Source organism: Rhincodon typus, chromosome 34 (genome assembly GCF_021869965.1).
Source record: "Rhincodon typus isolate 14 chromosome 34, sRhiTyp1.1, whole genome shotgun sequence".
Lineage (NCBI taxonomy): Eukaryota > Metazoa > Chordata > Chondrichthyes > Orectolobiformes > Rhincodontidae > Rhincodon > Rhincodon typus.
The window spans coordinates 5,730,900-5,753,890 of record NC_063365.1 but is presented as its reverse complement, the minus strand read 5'-3'; the positions used below and the strand labels follow the sequence as shown (position 1 = coordinate 5,753,890).

At 41.2% G+C, this 22,991-nt stretch overlaps 1 protein-coding gene and 1 long non-coding RNA gene across 6 annotated transcripts in view; one reads left to right on the top strand and one right to left on the bottom strand.

The window, feature by feature from the left end:
- The window catches only part of LOC125486868, a 90,025-nt gene extending 77,660 nt beyond the window's left edge, over positions 1-12,365 (top strand). Inside the window, exons 2-3 of the long non-coding RNA XR_007265489.1 lie at positions 8,921-9,192; positions 11,873-12,365. This is a non-coding gene — a long non-coding RNA (uncharacterized LOC125486868). The remainder of the gene's footprint in view (positions 1-8,920; positions 9,193-11,872) is intronic.
- The window catches only part of shld2 (shieldin complex subunit 2), a 97,202-nt gene extending 74,974 nt beyond the window's left edge, over positions 1-22,228 (bottom strand). For 4 of the 5 annotated variants that reach the window (XM_048616376.1, XM_048616377.1, XM_048616378.1 and 1 more), the window contains exon 1: positions 22,040-22,149. Coding sequence is in view for 1 of the 5 variants with exons in the window: in XM_048616379.1 (XP_048472336.1) it covers positions 22,040-22,190 (151 nt within the window). In the remaining 4 variants the exon portion in view is untranslated. Of the gene's footprint in view, positions 1-22,039 lie in introns of all 5 variants that reach the window. The other variant, XM_048616379.1, reaches the window with a different exon arrangement.
- Positions 22,229-22,991: the final 763 nt, after the last annotated feature.

The following is a 22,991-nucleotide window of genomic DNA, read 5'->3' as shown; positions in this document are numbered from 1 at the left end:
GAGTATTCCATCACACTCCTGACTTGTGCCTTGTAGATGGCGGACAGGCTTTGACGAGTCAGGTGAGTTACTCGTCACAGTATTCCTAGTTTCTGGCCTGCTCTTGTAGCCACAGTGTTAATGTGGTGAATGCAGTTGAGCTTCTGGTCAATCTTAACCCCCAGGATGTTGATAGTGGGGAATTCAGTGATGGTAACACCATTGAATGAGAAGGAACAGTGGTTAGCTTGCCCCTTATTGGTGATGGTCATAGCCTGGCATTTGTGTGGCACAAATCTCACGTGCCACATGTCAGCCCAAGCCTGGATATTGTCCAGATCTTGTGCATTTGAACATGGACTGCTTCAGTACCTGAGGAGTCATGAACAGCGCTGAACATTGTGCAATCACTGGCAAACATCCCCACTTCTGACCTTATGATGGAGGAAGGTCATTGATGAAGCAGGTGAAGCTGGTTGGGCTTAGGGTAGTGTCCTATATAGACCCACAATGCTGTTAGGGAGGGAGCTCCAGGATTTTGACACAGCAACAGTGAAGGGACAGTATACTTCCACATTAGGATGATGTGTCTTGGACAGAAACTTGAAGATGGTGATGTTCTCGTGTTTCCGATGCCTTTGTCCTTTTTAGGTGGTAGTGGTCAAGGGTTTGAAATGTGCTTGGTGAGTTACTGTTGTCCACAAGATGTCCCTACACTGTTGTTTCACTTGCTGATGGTGAAGGGAATGAATGTTGAAGATGTTAGATTGGGTGCCAATTAAGTGGGATGATTTGTCCTGGATGATGTCAAGCTTCTTGAATGCTGTTTAACTAGTGAAGTGAACCCATCCAGCGAAGTGTCGAGTATCCCATCGCACTCCTGACTTGTGCCTCGTAGATGGTGTATAGGCTTTGGGGAGTCTGGAGGTGAATTACTTGCTGCAGAATTCTTAGCCTGTGAGATACTCTTGTAGCTACACTATTTATATGGCTAGTTCAGTCAGATTCTGGTCAATGGTAATCCCAGGATGTTGGTACTGGTGGATTAAGTGATGGGTAATACCATAGAAAGTCACATTGACATTCACTCTTGTTGGAGATGGTCAATGCTTGGCAGTTGTTGTGTGGCATGAATGTTACCATTTGTCAGCCAAGTAGCTGCTCTGAAGATCCAGCTCTGAAGAAGTCATAGCAGACTCAAATTGTTAATTCTGTTTCTCTTTCCACAGATGCTGCCAGATCTGCTGAGTTTCTCCAGCATTCTCTGTCCACATCTTGCTGCATCCAGACATAGACTGCTTGAGTATCTAAGGAGTTCCAAACGGTACTAAACTTCATGCAATCATTGTTGAATGTCCCCACTTCTACCTTTATGATAGATGGTAGGTCACTGATGAAACAGTTGAAGATGGTTAGGTGTAAGATACTACCTGAGGAATTCCTGCAACAATGCCCTACACTGGAGACAATTGGCCTACAACAATTTCCCTTCATGCTCAGCATGATTTGAATGAGTGGCAAGCTTTCCCTTGATTCACACTGACTCCAATTTTGCAACTACTACAGAAATAAACAGTGGCTCCTCATTCTTGATTCCTTCATGAGTGGGAACAGTTTCTCCATACCAACTCTGTCCAGATCCCTCTTGATTTTGAATACCTTCAACAAATCTCCTCTCAGCTTTTTGTTCTCCAAGGAGAATGGTCCAAACCTTTCCTACCCAACTTCATAACTGAACTTCCTCATCTCCGAAATCACTCATTTTACTTTTTCTACAGTCTCTCAACTATCTTTACGTAATACTCTGAAACTGAACCAGTGTTGTATAAAAGCCTATCATTTCTCTTGTACTGTATGCCCTTATTAATAAAGCCCAGTGTACCAAACACTTTTTTTATTTAACCATGTTCTCAATCAGTTTTGTCACATTCAAAGATTTATATGCAATAAAGTTGCAGGCCCCCTCCGTTCCTGCACCCCCTTCACAGTGTGCCCTTTATCTTGTACTGTTTGTTCATGTTCTTCCTACTAAAATGGATCATGTCACATTTCCTTGCATTGAACATTTTCTGCTACCTGCTACCTGTCTGCTTTTCCACCAACTTGTCTATGATCTTCTGCAGTTCTAATCTCTCCTCCTCAGTTCACGATGCTTCAAAGCTTCATATCATCCTCAAAGTTTGTAAATGGAGCTCTTTACACTAAGAAATTGGTCATTAATATTAATCAGGAAAAACAAGGTCTCAACAATTGATGAAGGGTCTAGGCCCAAAACGTCAGCGTTCCTGCTCCTATGATGCTGCTTGGCCTGCTGTGTTCATCCAGCTCTACACCTTGTTATCTCAACAATTATTCCTGGTGAGCTTGGCTACATCTCTTCCTCCAGCCTGAAAAGCATATATTAGCCACATATTGCTCATCTGTATTTTTCAGTTATGAAAGCATATGCCTAAAAAATTAAAATTGCCTGAGTACGCTGAATATGTCCACTGTTTCCTAATTTTTTTTTTGAAAGCTTTCCATCATATATAGTTTTCTTCTGCCCCATACAACACAGGTTGTACACTAAGGAATTTCAGCCCCAAACATGACACATATATATTCAACATATTACGAACTACCTCATTATTTACTGAAGTACATGCAGACATTAAGTTTTTCGAGTGTAATCAGTCATCTGAATAAAAATAAAAATTGTAATTTGCAGGCAAGAACGTTTGGATAGACAAAGCATAAAAGTAATGTCACTTCTCAGATTCAACGACATTTAATACTATTGACTAGTTTTAAGGAGAGGGGCAGCCTTATTTTCTGCCAATTTGACTTTAGGACTTCTAAGTACAGGTCAACTCTCATTCTTTGGACATGAGACAGATGCAGTGGTAGGCTACACATCGCCAATGAGGACCAAAGTCAGCATTTAGATCAGTCTTCAGCCTCATTACCCAGTATTGCATAACTTAAATGCCTTCAATCATTGATTAAATATGACCAGTTCAGGAATGTACAAACAAAGGAAAGAACTAAAGTTTAATGTTGCACTAAGTTTATCAGTGATGCCTTTCCTAATGCAATCAGTGACAGGGTCTAAACTAGATAGAAGGAAAAGCAACAAGAATACAGGCAACAGAGCAGCTCTATTTCTGTAAACACATTATCAGACTTTATAGAACTTAACTCAAAGTTTTCTCAGAATCTAACTCAAAAGTTTCTCTCACCTGAACCTGCAGTCCATTTCTTTTATAACAGTGCATTTGAGCTCTGTATTCATGTCAATTCTGTCAAAACCTGCCATCAGGCATGTTTAGAGAGAAATGTTCGACTGATACATACATATGTTTACAATATGGATCCAATAATAGTAAACCTACTTATTCATTCTCTGTGGTGGCAGGGATCTTGCAGCTGGTAATGAACATCAGAAATTCAGCAATTATTTTGATGATTCCCCTCTTGGACTTCATCTATACGTTGGCACTGCTAAGAATTAATTAAATGACTAGAAATGAAGAGGTTATTCCCTAACTTTAAAACCAAATTTAAAAGGGGCTGAATGCTACACATTCTGGTTTAACTGCTTGGACTAGCCTATCAGGGGTCTTTCATACTGAGTCCACAATTAACATGAAAATGGTGGGTGCCTACACTGTGCCCCAGAGGCTGCATATTGCAATGCCTGTCTGAGTGATGGCGAAGCAGAAAGAACCCCACTGTTAAAAGGTTTAAATATTAGTGGAGAAAGATTCTCAATTAAGGTGGGTGTCTAGGCTAGTAATCAAAACTGTCTCCACATGGATCTTTAGCCTCACCCACTGTGCTATCATTATACACTTCATTCTATCTCGATGTGAGACCTCTACATTAGGGAAGGCAGTGGCATACATATAATGTAACTGAATGAGTAATCCAGAACACCAGGCTACTGATCTGGGGACATGGGTTCAAATTCCACTCAACCCAATTCTACTTCCTGATCTCCAGAACTAAGGTCATCTTGAACTATGCTAGACCTTCACCTTTACATAGCTTCTTTGAATCTCTCTCTCTCTCTCACACTCTCTTTCTCACACACACACACAAAGCCATGTCTCCACAATGGCTATCAGATTGTATTTGTTCACTTCAATGTGCCCTATAAATTCACTTAATTTGTTACGAATGCCACACACATTCAAACACAGAGCCCTTAGTTTTGTCCTTTTGTTACCTTTGTAACATCTATTTAAAGTAGGAGTCAAACCTTTCACTTTGTAATTTAGAGGTGGGAATGCTCTCAATAAACAAAAAGCCCTCTTTAATGAAAGTGTTATAAAATACAGAAGATAAATATTTTAATTTAATTCATTAATGTTCACTGAATCACCAAAACATTATGGCACATAAGGAGGGCTTTGGACTGTCTTGCCTACACCGGCTGTCCAAAGTAGCATAATGACTTAGTGTTATTCTTCTGCCTTTTCCCCATATCCTGACATATTATTTCTCTTCAAATAATCACCTAATGCCCTCTTAAATGCCTGAACTGAATCGGCTTCCAGCACACTTTCAGCTTCATGGCAACACATACTGCTTCCCGGTATCTAATTATATATTAGTTTTGGGAAGCTATTAGATCTGCCAATACTGTTTTCGCCATGGAGCACTTTATCCAATGCATGCAGTTCCTCAGTAGTCTGGCAGCCTTGGGACTGGACATTTGTCAGACCATAACATTGCTGGACCACAGGAAGTCACCTATCATAGTCAGCACAGGAATTACAAACATGTTTGAAAAACATTGTGCAATGTTAAATGAGAAGTAAAATTGACTTGGATTGAAAAATAGTTGGGAGTAGAAGATAGAGTGGAAAAAATACATACTCGGGTTGGCAGCAAGTTTCAAAAGGTGTTCCCCAGGATTGTTTTGAGGCCTGAACATTTCACTCAATTTATTGATTACTTGGATGAAGGAATCGAGACTTCCATATCCAAATATGCAGATGACACCTCAATAGTTGTTTGGTAGTAGATACAGCAAGATGAAAAGTTTCAAATGCATGTTTCTTTTTTCATAACATTCACAATGATACTTAGTTAGGAGGGCCACTAAAAGTATAGATGGGAGTAGGAAATTGTAAAAGAAGATAGATATGTGTAGGCTGAACTAAGCTAAACATAGTTATACATCAACGAGTGGTAGGGCATTCACTTTGGACCTAATAAACATAAATTGGCATGTTTCCTAAATGGTAGGAAAATAGAGCTTGCAGAGAACGAACAGAATAGTTAATAGTTAAAGTACACAAACCATTAAAAATTAAAGATCAGTCTAATAAAAATAATCAAAAATAATCATTCAACTATGAACCTTACCTCAGGTGAGCAGTAAGACAAACAGGAGGAAGTTTGTTTCAGTTATAGAGAGTCCTGGCCATACCCCTTCCAAAGAAATGCCTTCAGTTTCAGGATATATTAATTTGCCTTCAATTTATGGATGTATCCACTGCCTTCATCAGAATGATTATTACAGCTTGGAGCTTAATTTATAAGGAAATAATGCATAAGTGGCATATGTATACAGGAATATAGGCAATTACTGGATGATCTGCTTATGATACTTAAAATGTTAAATGGATTTGTTAGGATAGATGTAGAGAAACTATTTCCTCAGGGGAGCAGCTGTGGCTCCCTTGAATCTTGCTTTTCAGCCATAAGGTGCTAGATTCAATTTCCCCACACCAGAGCCAGGGCTTCAATGCAACAATCCAGCATGGCCCTCAATGCACTACTAAGTGAATGCTGTTATGCTGGAACTCCATATTTTAGATGGGATGCTCAACTAGGAGCTTACCTCCCTGCTCAGATGGATGCAAAGAAATTCAAGGACAGCAGATAAGTGTTTTGTGCTGTTACATCCGAGGGCATTGCACAAGAAAACGATTTCCTATGTGACAGAATCTAGAACAAGGGGACATAATCTTAAAATTCGAAAAAGGTCATTCAAGAGCAAAATCTGATAGCACTTTTTTCATGTATTGGGGAACAGAACATTATAACATAGAACAGTACAGCACAGGAATATGCTATTCGGTCCATCCTTGTCTGCACCATCCATGGTGCCATTCTAAACTAATCCTATTTGCCTGCACAAGGTCCATACCCTCTATTCCCTGTCAGTTCATGTGTCTGTCTAAATACCTCTTAAATGTTGCTATTGTATCTGCTTCTACCACCTCCCCTGGCAGGATGTTCCAGGCACCTACCACCCTCTGTATAAAAAAAACTTGCCACTTGCCTCACACATCTCCTTTAAACTTTCCCCCCTCACCTTAAACACATGCTACCTAGTACTTGAAAATGACTATCCACCCTATCCATACCTCTCAATTTTATATACTTCTATCAGGTCGTCCCTTATCTTCTGCCACCCTAGTGAAAATAATCTGAGTTTCTCCAGCCTCTCCTATAGATAAACCTGGAACTCTCTTCTCAAAGGCTGTGATTCCGGGGCAATTACAGCTTTCAAGACTGGCATAGTTAGATTTTTATTAGGCTAAGGTGTCAAGCAATATGGAGCAAATTGGGGAGATATACAAAGATAAGGCAGAGATTAGCCACTATCTAACTGAACAGCAAAAGAAAATACTCAAAGGCTACTTCTGTTCATTGTGATTCTGTGAAATTGTATATCCTGGGATTAAAAAAGAATTTATTTTTGATCTGAAAAGGATACTGTGCTTTTCTGTGCTGCCTGGATTCTTCTCCAAAGTTTCCAAAGGTAGATTGGAATACTTTGTAGTTAGGCCAGTTATAAATTAAAAGCTGCCTTACTTCATACAGAAATAAACTGACTAAGCAAAGTCCAACTGAGTGACTACTTCCCTCAAAAAAAAAGAAAATTAATGGACCACATGTCCGGTCCCTTTTTCGGCTAACCTATTTCTTTTTAGCATTTACTTCCACACTACACATAATGCAAAACTTGACCTCCAACATTTTAAGGTTCTAGCTCCAAGATCAAGGCCATTAATCCTTTGTTCAAATTTTACTGGTTCCCCATGAGTGCCGTTTTTCCTTTCTTCTTGCCTTTGTAATCAGGGAAGAATTTTGATGTTGATTTCCTCCCTTACACCACTAATTCATCAATGGAGATATCAATAAAAGCAACTGCCATACAAAGCTCTCCTTGGGTGTAGATTTAGGTATTTTCGTGCCTTTGGTCATAAGTTATTCCTCATTTCTATGATGCTCTAAGAACAACAAGATGGCCATAATATACCTGCAGCATGTTTCCTGAAGGCATCCTACATTTTTGCAGTAATTTCCATACATGTTTTCCCATAACTGGAAGAGGAGACAGTGGCATATTGATAATGTCACTGGACTAGTGCTCCAGAGGCACAAGCTAAATCCTACAAAGGCAATTGGTGGTATTTAGAATCAACAAAACCTGCAATTGAAAGCTAATTTCAGTAATGAAACTATTACCAATTGTCATTAAAAACTCACCCAATTCACTAATGTTCTTTAGGGTTGGAAATCTGCTGTCCTTTCCAGGTCTGACCCACATGTGACTCCAGGCTCAAAGCTTTCTGGTTGACTCTTAACTGCTCTCATGGGTAATTACAATGGGCAACATATGCTGACTTTTGCAGCTATGCCAATAGCCCATGGAAGAATAAAGAAAAACCCAAATCTGGTCTTCCTGGCAAAAATACAGCATTATTCACAAACACATTTTAAAAATCAAAAATGCAATATCGTATAATTTTATTTTCCAACTTCAAACAAAATTAAAATTTGAGTGAGTAAGTCTATGATAAATCATTGCAAACCAACATAACATGTTGGCCAGTACTGGACAAAGTATTCTGAATGAGATCTGATAATTGCTCTCTAAATACACCAACTTAATAACTGTTTTGATTATGTATCCATAAATTCAACTTTTTTTTTATATTAGAAGTGATTAATCTACTCTTGGTCATTAAGCCATGTGAAAGTTTATGCATATTAGTTATATTTCCTTCATTGTGGATCATGTTAGTCACTATTTCCTCCAATATGTATTAATGTATACTTTTTGGTATTTCATTTGGTTTTACCTTTCCAACTGTATAACAGATCTTTCTCCAACAGTGTTTCTTATTTTCATTTTTGAAGGACTCCTTTTCAAATGATTAACTCACCACAGATCAGCCACCAAAGTTGTAAACTACATACTATCCTTAATATGTAAGCGCTGCATTTGTTTTAGTACTTTTAAGGAAACAGGTAGTTATGCTCATAATTTAGTGAGCTGGCAGTTCTCTCTGCAGAATCTGTCTTGGCAAGGACACAAAGAAAGCTGGAGCAAGGGCAAGGTGCAGAAGAATGGCAGGGATTAGCTGGTTAGCAAACTGGCCTAAACTGGTTCTGTAATTTCAAGATGGTAGATTTATTTAAATTTCAGAATTACAAACAATAGGTTAGCTATAGTGGCACAAAATGCAGTGAAGTAGTCAGTAATTTTGGTAAGGGAGGTATACTTTTGTCAGCCTCCAAAATGGCTTAGCTGCAATAGTTAGAGATGGCCTTGGTTCAAGAGATTCAAGATGTACAGTCACAAGGGTCACCGGACCTGAAACATTAACTCTTTTCCTTCACAGATGCTGCCAGACCTGCTGAGCTTCTCCAGCAACTTTGTTTTTGTTCCTGATTTACAGCATCCGCAGTCCTTTCGGGTTTTTTTAAGATGTACAGTCAATTTGGTTGGAGATGAGAAACAGTGGGTGAAAGATTTAGATTTAGATTTATTGTCACATGTATATAAAAATACAGTGAAAATTGTTTTTTGTGTGTTAAACACAATGTGTTGCCAAGCTCTGGCGCCATCTTGAAACACTGAATATAATGCAAGATTTTACTGCAATAGAGTTCATCTTTCTGTCTTCTTTTTACACCTCCTCCACTGTTCCCTCAGATGCTGCTTGACATCGGCCATAGTCTCTGTATTGGGCTCCAGGGTTTCGATTACAGGCCTGCATCTGCCATCGCCATTACCACAACCACAGAATCCGAGCTGGAGCCATGGGCTTGGTTTCATAGCTCCTGTTCCCCATCCAACACTCCTCCAGACAATGCCGCCGGATATCTGATGCTGGAGTCCTGGCTCCAGGCTCTTCTACTGTCGATGCTGCAGGCCCTGTTATGGTAACCACAATGGGAGACGAAGCATGCAACAATAAATACCAGGTGCTTGAGATCAAAAGATAGGAATTGGGCGACTTTGATCAACACATAAAGTGGGAAAATTGGCAATGGTAGTTTAGATGAGACGTTTTCAAGATCATTTGTTACAGCAAAAAATTCTGGAGGTGGCTCACAAGGTAGTGAATGCATTGGTGTTAATTTTCCAAAATTCTCTTGATTCTGGAAAGGTTCCATCAGACTGGAAAGCAGCAGTTATAATCCTTCTATTCAAGAGGGATGGGAGGCAGGTAACATGAAACTATAGGCCAGTTAGCTTGATGTCTGTTATGAAGTAAGTGTTGGAATTGATCATTAGAGTAATTATAGCTGTGCACTTAGCAATAGTCAAGATAATGTGGCAGAGTGAAAGGGAGATCATGTTTAACCAGTTTATTTGAGTTCTTTGAAGGAGCGACATGTGCTGTGGACAAAAAGGAGCCTGATGACTTACTGTACTTGGATTTCCGGAAGGCATCTGACAGGGTGCCACATAAAAGGTTTTGTGCAATGCAAGTATTCATGATGCAGGGGGCAACATACCAGCACAGGTAGAGGATTGACTGGGTGCAGAATACAGAGCATGCAAAAACGTGTCTTTGTGTGATTGGTAGGAAGTATCAGTGGGATTTCAAAAGGTCTCTGCTGAGGTCTCAATATTTTACAATTTACATCAATGACTTAGATGAGGAGCAAAAGGCATAGTAGCTAAATATGCAGATGACAACAAGGAACATATGCTATAAAGAGGATATATTGTAGTTGTAGATATAGATAGATTGGATGAACAGGCAAAAATGTGGCAGATGGATAATAATGTAAGAAAAATCTGAAGTTGTTTACTTTGGCAGGAAGCATTTTAAAAAATAGAGTATTACTGAAACTGTGAACAATGTAGAATTCTGTAGTTTAGAAGGATACAGATGTTCTAGCACGAGTCACAACAAATAGTTAAAAGGCTAACGGATATTGTCCTTTATTACTAGAGGAAATTTAACACGAAAGTAAGGATTGCTCTGCTTCAGTTATACAGATGAGAACACATCTCAAATAACATGTACAGTTTTAGTCTCCTTATTTAAAGAAGGATGTAAATGCGTGGGGGGGCTGAAATGAGGTTAACTAGATTGATATCTACCCTGTCTACCCCTCTAAAAAAGGTGTACATTTCTATGAGATTGCCTCTCATTCTTCTAAAGTCTTGAGAATACAGACCTGGTCTCTTCATAGGCCAGTCCCACCATTCTAGGAATCAGTCTGGTTAACCTTTGCTGCATTTCCTTTACAGGATTTGGATATAAATATAGTCATCCTTAGGCAAAGAAACTAGACTGCCCATAACACTCAGGTGTGGTCTCACTAGACTTACTTATTCTGATACTCGAATTCTTTTGCAATGAAAGTGAACACACTTTTTGCGTTGCAAATTTCTTGCTGCAGCTACAGGTTAGCTTTTACTGACATATGAACAATGACATCTAGGTCCCTTTGGACATCAACACTTTTCACTAGCTCACCATTTAAGAATTATTCTGCATCTTTGTTCGCCCAACCAAAGTGGACAACCTCTCACTTATCCACATTATATCCTGCCATGCTTTTGCTCATTTGCTGAACCTGTCGAAATCTCCTTGAAGGCTCTCGTTATTCTTCTCACAACTCATATTCCCACCGAGTTTTGTATCATTTCCAAACTTGGAAATACAACAATACCCAGATCTAAATCATTGATATACATTGTGAACAGCTGGGGTCCAAGGAAAGACATTTGCGTTTACCATTAGTCACAGGCTGCCAACCTGAGAATAACCCATTTATTCCTACTCTCAGTTTTCTGCCTATTAACAAATTCTCAATCTATGCCAGTGTATTACCACCACTTCAGTGCGCTTTAATGTTGTTTACTATTCTCCTCTGTGGATCTTTAAGAAAAATCTTCAGAAAATCCAAATACACCACATTCACAGGCATCCCCTTCAATGGCTCTGCTAGTAACATCGTCAAAAATGTTATCTGGCTTGTCAAACATGATTCTCGCTTCATAAATTCATGTTAACTCTATCCCAATCAAACACTTACTTTCTAAAATCTAGCCATCACATCTTTTATAGTAGATTCTAGTATCATTCTAGTATCATCTTGTGGGGCAGTGATTGAGTCCCCTACTTCCGAAGGTGTGTAATAACATCTCTGAAAAGGTCAATAAAGTAATATCAAGAGTCTAGTACTTTCCTTTCTATGCGCCGAGTCTGTAGTTCACTGTTTTCTCTCCCCCTCCTTCTTAAAATCGTGGGATCACATTTGCAATCTTTCATTCTGCAGGCATCACTGCAGAAATAACAGAATTTTGAAAGATGATCACGAATGCATTCCCCATCTCTGTAGCCATCTGTTTCAGCATTCTAGGGTAAAGATCATCAAGTTCTGGAGATTTGTCAGTTTTCAGTTTCATTTATTTCTCTTTTTTTTAACTAATTAATTTATTTCAATTTCATATTCTCACTAGTCCCTGGGATCTTAATTATCTGAGGGAGACTTTATTTGACTTCCTCTGTGAAGAGATATACAAATCACTGCCATTTCCTCTGCCATTTCTCTATTTCCTATTATGAATTATCCTGTCTCTGCCTGTAATGGATCTACATTTGTCTTTGCTAATCTTTTCCTTTTTGCATACCTTACATAGGAGCTTTATTTTATACTCAAAAGACTCATCCCCAGAACATCTGGACAACAAAGACACCTACGTCAGACTCCTGCTTGTTGACTAAAGCTCCGCCTTCAACACCATTATCCCCTCCAGACTGATCTCAAAACTGCGTGACCTTGATCTCAGCTCCATCCTCTGCAACTGGATCCTCAGCTTTCTGATCCATAGGCCACAGTCAGTGAGGATAGGAAACTGCACATCCTCCACAATAATACTCAACACTGAGCCCCCAAGGATGCGTCCTCAGCCCCCTACTGTATGCCCTGTACACCTGCGACTGTGTTACCAAATTCCGAATGAATGACATCTACAAGTTAGTTGATGACACCACCATAGTGGGACGAATATCTAACACCGACGAGTCAAAATATAGAAGGGAGATAGAGGGCTTGGCAACATGGTGCAATGAAAACAATCTGTCTCTCAATGTTGGCAAAACTAAAGATCTGATCATTGACTTCAGAAAGAAAGGAGGAGATCACGCCCCCATCTACAATGGAACTGAGGTTGAAAGAGTGAAGAGCATCAAGTTCCACAGAGTGACAATAACTGACAGCATGTCCTGGACTTCCCACATAGATGGGACAGTCAAGAAGGCACAACAACGCCGCTTCTTCCTCAGGTGGCTCAGGAAATTTGGCATGTCCATAAGGTCTGTCACCAGCTTCTACAAATGCATCATTGAAAGCATACTGTCCGGATGCATAACGGACTGGTATGGCAACTGCTCTGCCCAGGACTGTAAGAAACTACAGAAGGTGGTGTGCACAACCCAGACCATCACGGAAGCCAACCTTCCATCCATGGACTGTACTTACACGGCTCGCTGCCGTGGAAAAGTGGCAAACGTCATCAAAGACCCATCGCACCCTGGTAATGACCTCCTACAACCTCTTCCGTCAGGCAGAAGATACAGAAACCTGAACACACACGAGCAGGTTCAGGAACAGCTTCTTTCCAGCCGTATCAGACTGTTGAATAGGCTATAGCCTCAAATAATGTAACCTAGAATGTAACCTGTATGCCTCTAAGTCTTTTTGATCTGTACATCCTTTGCTTGCTGTGATCTGCCTGTACTGCTCGTGAACAAAGCTTTTCACTGTATTTCAGTACACGTGACAATAAATCATTCAATCAATATAAGGGGTCACACATACTTCTTTTTCGGACTATAAGTTGGAATGGAAGTCGGATTGCTACGTAGCCAAAATACAGATGGAAAAATCAAGCTGTGCACATTCTTAGCAATACAAGGCAGTATTGCTGTTGGAGCAGTGAGAATGATACACTATTGAGTCAGACCAGTATAAGGGGCTTTTGAGTTAATGAGAAATGGCCTAACATCAGTCCTCGGATTGGTCCAACAGCAATTTGTTACAAATCTGTCAGTGGAGAGCCACGTTCTTTTGGTTGAAAGAAAAGGCAGAAAAACCAAGAAATTTAAAAGACAGAATTCTAATACAAGGAAAGACTTAGAGTCATAGAGTCGTAGAGTCACACAGCACAGAAACATAGCCTTCAGTCCAACGCGTCCGTGCCAACTATACAGTCATAGGGTTATACAGCATGGAAGCAGACCCTTCGGTCCAACTCATCTGCACTGACCAGATATCCTAAACTGATCTAGTCCCATTTTCCAGCATTTGGCCCATATCCCTCTAAACTCTTCCTAATCATCCAGATGCCTTTTAAATGTTGTAACTGTACCTGCCTCCACCACCTCCTCTGGCAGCTCAAGTTTCCCAAACTAAACTAGTCCCACTTGCCTGCATTTGGCTCATGTTCCTCTAACGTTTGTTATCATGTACCTGTCCAAGCATCTTTAAATGTTGTAACTGTACCTGCTTCTACCACTTCCTCTGGCAGTTCATTCCATATACAAACCACATTCTGTGTGAAAATGTTGCCCTCAAGTCCCTTTTAAATCTTTCCCCGCTAATCTCAAAAATAATCCCTCCAACTTTGAACTCTCCCTACCCTAGGAAAAAGACCTTTGCTATTCACCTTATTTGTGGCCCTCATGATTTTATAAACATCTGTAAAGTCATCCCTCAATCTCCTACGCTCTAGTGAAAAAAGTCCCAACGTATCCAGCCCCGCCTTATAACTCATACCCTCCAATCCCGCCAACATCCTTGTAAATTTTTTCTCAATTCTCTCTGATTTAGTAATATTCTTCCTATAGTATGGTGACCAGAACTGTACACAGTACTCCAAAGTGGCCTCATCAACGTCCTCAACACGTACAACATCAACATGACATCCCAACTCCTATACTCAATGGTCTGAGCAATGAAGGCAAGCATGCTAAACACCTTTTGAACCACCCTGTCTACTTGTGATGTAACTTTCAAAGAACTATGTATCTGAACCCCTAGGTCTCTCTGTTTGACAACACTACCCAGGGCCACTACCATTAACTGTATAGGTCCTGCCCTTGTTTGTGTTACCAAATTGTAATACCTTGCATTTATCCAAATTAAACTCCATCTGTCACTCCTCAACCTGTTGGCCCAATTGATCAAGATCCTTTAGTAATCCTAGATAACCTGCTTCGTTATCTACCAAACCACCAATTTTGGTGTCATCTGCAAATTTACTAACCATGCCTCCTAAATTCTCATCTGAATTGTTTGTATAAATGACAAACAACAGTGGACCCAGCATAATCCCCGCAGAATACCGCTGGCCACAGGCCTCCAATCCAAAAAACAACCTTCCACCACCATCTTCTGTCTCCTAACATCAAGCCAATTTTGCATCCAATTGGCAAGCTCTCGTTGAATCTCATGTCATCTAACTTTATTAACCAGTCTACCATGCGGAACCTTGTCAAAGGCTTTACTAAAATCCAAGCCCTAACACTATGGCAGTTCCAGTCTATCTTTGAAAAGTTAAAATGTGCTACTAGCACATACCTATTATTATTACACTTAACTGAGATCTCTACATATTTGCTCCTCAGTTTCCCACTCACTATTGGAGAGCCTGTAGTACAATCCTATCAAGGTGATCATCTCCTTCTTATTTCTGTCTCATTTCATGTGTTACTGAAACCTTTGCTCATACTGTTATTCCATCAGACTTGACTGTTTCAATGCATACCTGACCACCTCCCAACTTCCACCATCCAAATCTCAGCAGCCTTTATCTTAACTCACCAGGCATGCTGACCACATTGGCTTTCAGTCCATCATTTCCTCATATGAAAAATTATTATTCCTATATTCTAATCCCTTCTTTACCTCAACCATCCCTACTGTTACCCTTCTCTAATCATACAATTCTCCCAAACGTTTGCCATTCTAACATCGTGCAAATTCATTATTTTAATTGGTCCATCGATGGTGGCCAACATTCAGTAATCTAGACTCGAATTCTTTCGCAATTGCAATAAGTATGCAGATAATTGGGCCCCAATGTTCCACAAGCTGTTACAAAATGTGTAATATCACAACTAAACCACTAAAATGATTAATTTGCCTGACTGACATTTATTCGGGACAAAAGCAATTCACACCAGGTTTCCTCATTAACAGAAAATCACTATTTGTTCTAAAGTCTAAAACTTCTGAGTCTCTTAATTCCTTTAAGATCTACCTTTTTGTCCAAACCTTTGTTCACCCGTCCTAATGACTGCAGTGATTCAGTGTCCAAGTCTGTCTGCATATCTTCTATATAGTGCCTTTTACTCTATTAAACACTTTACTGGATTTTTGTTCTGGCTATACATTCCAATATTTTGTGTGTATTTTTCAGTTTTGGAAAAAAAAGCAGAAAAGCTAGAGACTTCTGCCTCATGGCAAAGTGGGTTCAATCATGGCTTAGTTAGACAACAGATATCACAGAGTAGTTCCAGTCAAGCTACAGTGGATGCATGAGGATGATGCCAGATAAGTGACTGTGATTTACCACAACAGCAAATCACCCGGCAGGAGTAGCTACAAGCACTGAAGACAGAGAGAGCCAAACCTGAACAAAGGTTTTCAGCCAACTTTTCACAGATCTCTTCCTTGTTCAATGAGCTCAAAAATGTTGCCACTTAATATGTAATCTACATTCTCATTTCTTTTACTGAATTACATTCTTTGCACTTATCTGTATTTAATTCTGTCTGCCTCCTCTTCATCCATTGAGTAAACCTCTCATGATCCTATCAGATATCAGCATACATTAGACTCAGATATCCAGGAGATAAATTCAGTAAATTTGGGGCCAGGAAAGCACTGAGTCCTTTGTAATGGTGATGCTATGATACATTTTGATAATCACAATCTCTACAATGGTCTAAGAAATTCAAAGACCTAATAACAATTAAGTGAATGCTAGATTGTTCTTGATAACTAATAATCTTATGATAACAATCACAAAGAATACAAGGCTTTCCATAACCAATTCATAACCACAGAGATCCACAACAGCTAGTCCCAATTGAAAAAAACAATCAAATGAGTATCTCTGGCCCATTTCAACTCTATTTTGATTTAGTCCACTCCCTCTCTCCCTAACTTTCCTTCACCTTTGATGGTTTGCATTGTCTTTAACAGTCTTTGCACTTAAATTATTCAATTGGAAACACGGGTGATTTACTGGTGATGATTAATAGATGACAGGAATACCACGGGTGATTTGGTGATGGATTAAGAAAAAAGGTCAGTTCTACGTAAAGAGCATTTCTGGGTGCACACTTTTATGACGACTTTCTAGACAGCCCAAGCAAATTTACTTTTCTACCAGGGCATTACAGCATGAAGTTTGATTACTGTTCATATCACATTTGCGAAAACGTTTTGTTTATGTTCTAAGAGGATAGGAGGAACGAGTAAGGGATTTGATTTTCCCCTTCTACATGCATCTCTTATTGCAGTACAGTTCTTTTTGTGCCAGCAGTCCTCTAGAACCATGCCCAAAAGACTATTCTTAATGTATCAGCCTAAGTGTTAGTTATTAAGATAGACTGGATAGTCAGGGGTTGTTTTATTTGAAACAGAAGAGATTGAGGCAGGGAATGATTGAGATGTATAAAAAGCAGGGTAGGTAGAGGAGATATTTCCCCTTCGTTGATGCATCAATGTTTAGGGGGCATAGATTCAAGGTACGGGGCAGCCGGTTTAGAAAGGATGAGAGGACCATTTTTTCACACAGAGAGTGATGGGAATCTGGAACTAACTGCCTGAAATTGTGGTAGAGGCAGAAACCCTCATAACACCTAAAAAGTACTTTGATGCGTACTCACAATGATAAGGCATACAAAGCTATGGGCAAAATGCTGGAAAATGGGGTTAGAATAGTTAAGTGCTTGTTTTTGACCGGTATAGACTTGATGGGTCAAAGGGCCTTTTTCTGCGCTGCGGACCTCCATGACTCTATAATTCTAAATGGTCAGAGATGTAATTCCATTTGGCTAGAGAGGACATTACAGATGAACATTATTCTGTTTTCAGATCATGTCCAATAGATGGTATCAGTTAGATAAGGAGCAGGAATTTGTTATATCCTCTTTCCTATTCCAGGTGTGTTGAAGCCAACTGGAGCAGCCATATAGATGGACTACCTTTAATAAGAAAAATAATGCTTTGTAGAGTCCACTTCTTTTTGTCCGTGGACTATAAAATAGGAAAAGATACTGCTTAAAACCAAGGAAACGAAGATGCTTGCAGTTTTAAAACTGAGTGTCTGAAACACATTGTGGGTTGTATTGACAATGTCGCCTTATTCAAGCAGTGAGGGAGAATTCTAGATAGTTTGGGCACTGCCTGGGTGTGTTCAAGGCAATTTTGTCCAGAGACAGTTTTTTTTCCCTTTTTTTTAACACCCAGAAATGCTCTTTACATAGAACTGACCTATTTTCTTAATCCATCACCAAATCACCTGTGGTGTTCTTGTCATCTATTAACCATCACCAGTAAATCACCCGTGTTTCCAATTGAATTATTTAAGTGCAAAGACTGTTAAAGACAATGCAAACCATCAAAGGTGAAGGAAAGTTAGGGAGAGAGGGAGTGGACTAAATCAAAATGGAGTTGAAATGGACCAGAGACACTCATTTGATTGTTTTTTTCAATTGGGACTAGCTGTTGTGGACACAGGAGGAATCAGCATAGTGACACCAATTTATTGGTTCCTGGGCAGGTGACCGTAGCCTGTGCATGTCGTCATTAAGCAGAAGCTTCTCGGCTGCAAAGAGAAAGCACCTCAATCTCTTTTTCTTCCTCATGTGTGGAGAAGTAACAGTTAAATTCCTGGCAGATATTCTCACTCATCATTTCCCTGTAAGCTGCTCTCTCTCTGAAAATTCCCTGCTTAAAAAGGGAAAAAAATAAAAACATCTTCAAAGTCATTAAAAGGGTAAATACTCAAACAGTGAATGAAAGACTGGGAATCAGTGCAACCACAGCCTCTCATCATTAGCAAAGAATTGGAAGGAATCAAAAGAAAGCTGAAAGAAAACAACTTGTCAACGTTCATGACCCGGCTAAGTGCCAGACTGTGCTTCTGATATTTTCTCCCAATATACTCATAATACTTGCATCGAACATCAAAAAGTTATCTCTGCGTTCTCTCCACAAGTGCCACTAGACCTGCTGAGTTTCTCCAGTAATTTCTGTTTTTGTATTAAAATACTTGTGCCTTGTCGCTTTGTTAGTGTATCAGAATTTTAAAAAGGGGTAGTTTATGTTAAGAGTTATAAGTTAGTAATTCATGTTTCTTTCTTGCCATTGGTTAAAAAATTTGATTACAATAAAGTATTTTTTGTTAATGAAAAAAATACGGTGTGTGTATTCTTTGAACCAGAATTCATTAGTTAGATAAAATTGTGCAATTCAATCAGATTTTCCACATTTGTGATAACTCTGGGAATAGTGGGGCTTCATTTGCAGCACACTATCTGAGTAGTGACACCACGCATTGAAAATAATGTGTTCTTAAATGTAAGTTTATCATAGGCACTAGTGTGATATCTGGCCTACTCATCAGAGCTGCGATCACTAAATCACATTGATGGCCTATTAAGCAACAACTTGATTTTAAAATGCTCAACCTTGTTTTCAAGTCGTTCAACAGCCACACACTCTATCAATGTGATTGCCATCAGCCCCATAACGTTCTGTGGTATCTACATGCATCTAAGTCCGGCCTCTTGTACATTCCCAGTTTCAATCACTCGTCCATACCTTTTGATGCCCACATCAGAAGCTCAGAAATTCCCTTCCTAAACTGCCTGGCCTCTCCTGTTCTTCAAGATGCTATTTGAAATCTCTCAATTTGATCAAGCATTTGATTATCTGCTCAAATACTTCTTATCACCTTATGTTTTCAATTTTGCTTCATTATATCATTATGAATGACTTTTCTCTATAATGTCCTCATGAAGCTCTTTGGAACTGTTTATTACATTAAAGGCAATTTATGAATACAATTTGTTGTTAGATGAGCAGAGGCCGATAGGATTCACATAATGTTACATATGGGCAGTCTTTGTGATTGCACTGATATGTTATTAGAAGATCACCTCGGGATCATTTGTTTTTAAATTGCAAAAATATACTTTATTCAAAAAAGTCTTTATGTACATACACAGGCACTTGAGCAGTTCTGTACAGTCTTTGCGTATCAAGAAAAACAAACTGTGGATTTGACATTCCCTGCAGTTGCAAAGGCCAAAGGTATTTCTTACTTATGCACAATCTACATACATCTGAGGCAACAAGAGGGTCTGACAACTGAATAAACCCCCATTGCACTTTGGCAGAAAGAAATTAGACAGTGGTCTTTCCCCACTTGCCTTGGCAGCAGCTGCCCAAGCTTTTGTGCATTCCTCAGCACATAATCCTGAACCTTGTAATGTGCTAGCTCAACACTCAGTCGAGATCTACTCTTTGTAGTGGAAGACCAACAAGTTTCACCAAGCTGATGGTCTTCCAAGCACAGTTGATGTTTGTTTCATTGTGTGTCTGGGGGAATAGACGGTAGAGCACAGAGTCCTGCATCATGGAGTTGCTCAGGGCAAGCCTTGACAAAAAGAACTGGATCTGTTTCCACACCTTCTTTGCATAGGGTCATTCCAGAACGAGGCGTGTGATAGTCTTTTCCTCTCCGCAGCCACTCGAGGGCAGCATGTGGTGCACAGAGAGTCCAGGCATACATGAAGGACGTCACACATAGTGCCCTTCTCACCACCAGCCAAGCTATGCTTTGGTGCCTGGCGGAAAGTTCTGACAACAAGGCTATTCTGCCAAATGATCTGGACAGTCTGCTCAGGGCACCACATGGCAGGATCAGCGTACTCCTTTACTTGCAGGATTACAAGAATGCTATGTGCTGACCACTGCCTGATGGAATGGTGGTCAAAGATGTTTTCCTTTACAAATTTTTCCATGAGGGACAGGTGATATGGAAATGATCCAACTACTTGGAGCATTCTGCGGCAACGAACCCAGACTCATCCTCTGTAACAAAAACCAAAAGAACTGCGGATGCTGTAAATCAAGAACAAAAACAAAGTTGCTGGAAAAGCTCAGCAGGTCTGGCAGCATCTGTGGAGGAGAAAACAAAATTAATGTTTTGGGTCCGGTGACCCTTCCTCAGAACCCTTCCTGCAATCCGACCCCACCACCAAAGACATTTTTCCCTCCCTACCCTTATCTGCTTTCCGGAGTGACCACTCTCTCCGTGACTCCCTTGTCCGCTCCACACTCCCCTCCAGCCCCACCACACCCGGCACTTTTCCCTGCAACCGCAGGAAGTGCTACACCTGCCCCTACACCTCCCCCCTCACCCCCATCCCAGGCCCCAAGAAGACTTTCCACATCAAGCAGATGTTCACCTGCACATCTGCTAATGTGGTATACTGCATCCGCTGTTCCCGTTGTGGCCTCCTCTACATCGGCGAAACCAAGCAGAGGCTTGGGGACCGCTTTGCAGAACACCTACGCTCGGTTCGCACTAAACAACTGCACCTCCCAGTCACGAACCAGTTCAACTCCCCCTCCCATTCCTCAGACGACATGTCCATCCTGGGCCTCCTGCAGTGCCACAACGATGCCACCCGAAGATTGCAGGAACAGCAACTCATATTCCGCTTGGGAACCCTGCAGCCCAATGGTATCAATGTGGACTTCACAAGCTTCAAAATCTCCCCTCCCCCTACCGCATCCCAAAACCAGTCCAGCTCATCCCCGCCTCCCTAACCTGTCCTTCCTCCCACCTATCCCCTCCTTCCACCTCAAGCCCCACCCCGATCTCTTACCTACTAACCTCATCCCGCCCCCTTGACCTGTCCATCCTCCCTGGACTGACCTATCTCCTCCCTACCTCCCCACCTATACTCACCTTTACTGGCTCCATCCCCGCCTCTTTGACCTGTCTCCTCTCCACCTATCTTCTCCTCCATCCATCTTCTATCCGCCTCCCCCTCTCTCCCTATACATTTCAGAACCCACTTCCCCTCCCCCACTTCTGAAGAAGGGTCTAGGCCCGAAACGTCAGCCTTCCTGCTCCTCTGATGCTGCTTGACCTGCTGTGTTCATCCAGCTCTGCACCTTGTTATCTCAGATTCTCCAGCATCTGCAGTTCCTACTATCTCTCATCCTCTGTAACATTGGGTTCAGGTAGAACCTCAGTACATAGTGACACGTGGTGTTGGCGTACCACAGGTCTACTCACAGCTTGATGCAGCCACACACAAAGGTCAAATATGACAACAACTGTGCAAACAGTCTGGGGTTTGGCCTCTGAACAGAAAGAGACTAGGAAGAGAATGACTTTACTATCCCATTAGAAATGTGAGATAAATTCCCAGCATACGTATTTTAGCTCTTTCACTGTACTGTGGAGAATGTTTGAGTGGCCTAGTTATCGTGTATTTAAAAATTAATGGATCGTGATAAACAGCATTCTCATGCACATGGGTTGAGCACAAAATATTAACTGTCTAAAATTTGGGATGTGAGCTCAACTTGTATTTGATTAGCAGAGATCTGATCTACTTATTAGACGATCCAGATTTTTCGTGATTACTTTAAACCACAGGCAGTTTGTGATCTTGGAAGCAACATGAACAAAACGATTTCATGTTTATCTGACGAGGTAAATGACATCGGCTTGACACGGAAAGTCGAAGAAAGTTTGCAGCATCCCTACCTCTGGCACTGACAATGTCAGAGCGGCGAACATTGACGATAAGCCTTCTTTTCAAAACCTTTCCTCCCTCAATACGTGTTGCGTAATCTACCATCGAATTGCGGACAGAGTTTCGCCCAAAACTGGATTTTAAAAGGGAAACGGCGCCCATCCGACGGAAACGATTCAGGATTCTCGAAGCATCGCAAGCTCGGCTGACCCCTATTGGCTGATTTGACAGACTGTTGTGCGGGAGGGGGAGGCCGCAGCGGCTGCGCGTGCGCGTTACGTCACATAGGGCCGCTCGCCAGCAGCACCGAGGTTTTGGATGGGGAGGTGGGGGAAAGGGGAGTACCATGTAGGCATGGACCTTCGGGATCCACGATCCACGGCCCGCCCACCCCTTTCTTCCAACAAAGTGCAGGGCTGGATGAACACAGCAGGCCAAGCAGCATCATAGGAGCAGAGAGGCTGACGTTTCGGGCCTAGACCCTTCATCAGAAAAGGGGGAGGGGAAGGGGGTTTTGAAATAAATAGGGAGAGAGTGGGAGGCGGATAGAAGAGGGATAGAGGAGAGGAAACAAACAGGTCGAAGAGGCGGGGATGGGGCCAGGAAAGGTGAGTGTAGGTAGGGAGTTAGGAAGGGGATAGGTCAGTCCAGGGAGGACGGACAGGTCAAGGGGGTGGGATGAGGTTGGTCGGTAGGAGATGGAGGTGCGGCTTGGGGTGGGAGGAGGGGATAGGTGGGAGGAAGAACAGGTTAGGGAGGCAGGGACGAGTTGGACTGGTTTTGGGATGCGGTGGGGGGAGGGGAGATTTTGAAACTTGTGAAATCCACATTGATACCATTGGGCTGCAGGGTTCCCAAGCGGAATATGAGTTGCTGTTCCTGCAACCTTCGGGTGGCATCGTTGTGGCACTGCAGGAGGCCCAGGATGGACATGTCGTCTGAGGAATGGGAGGGGGAGTTGAA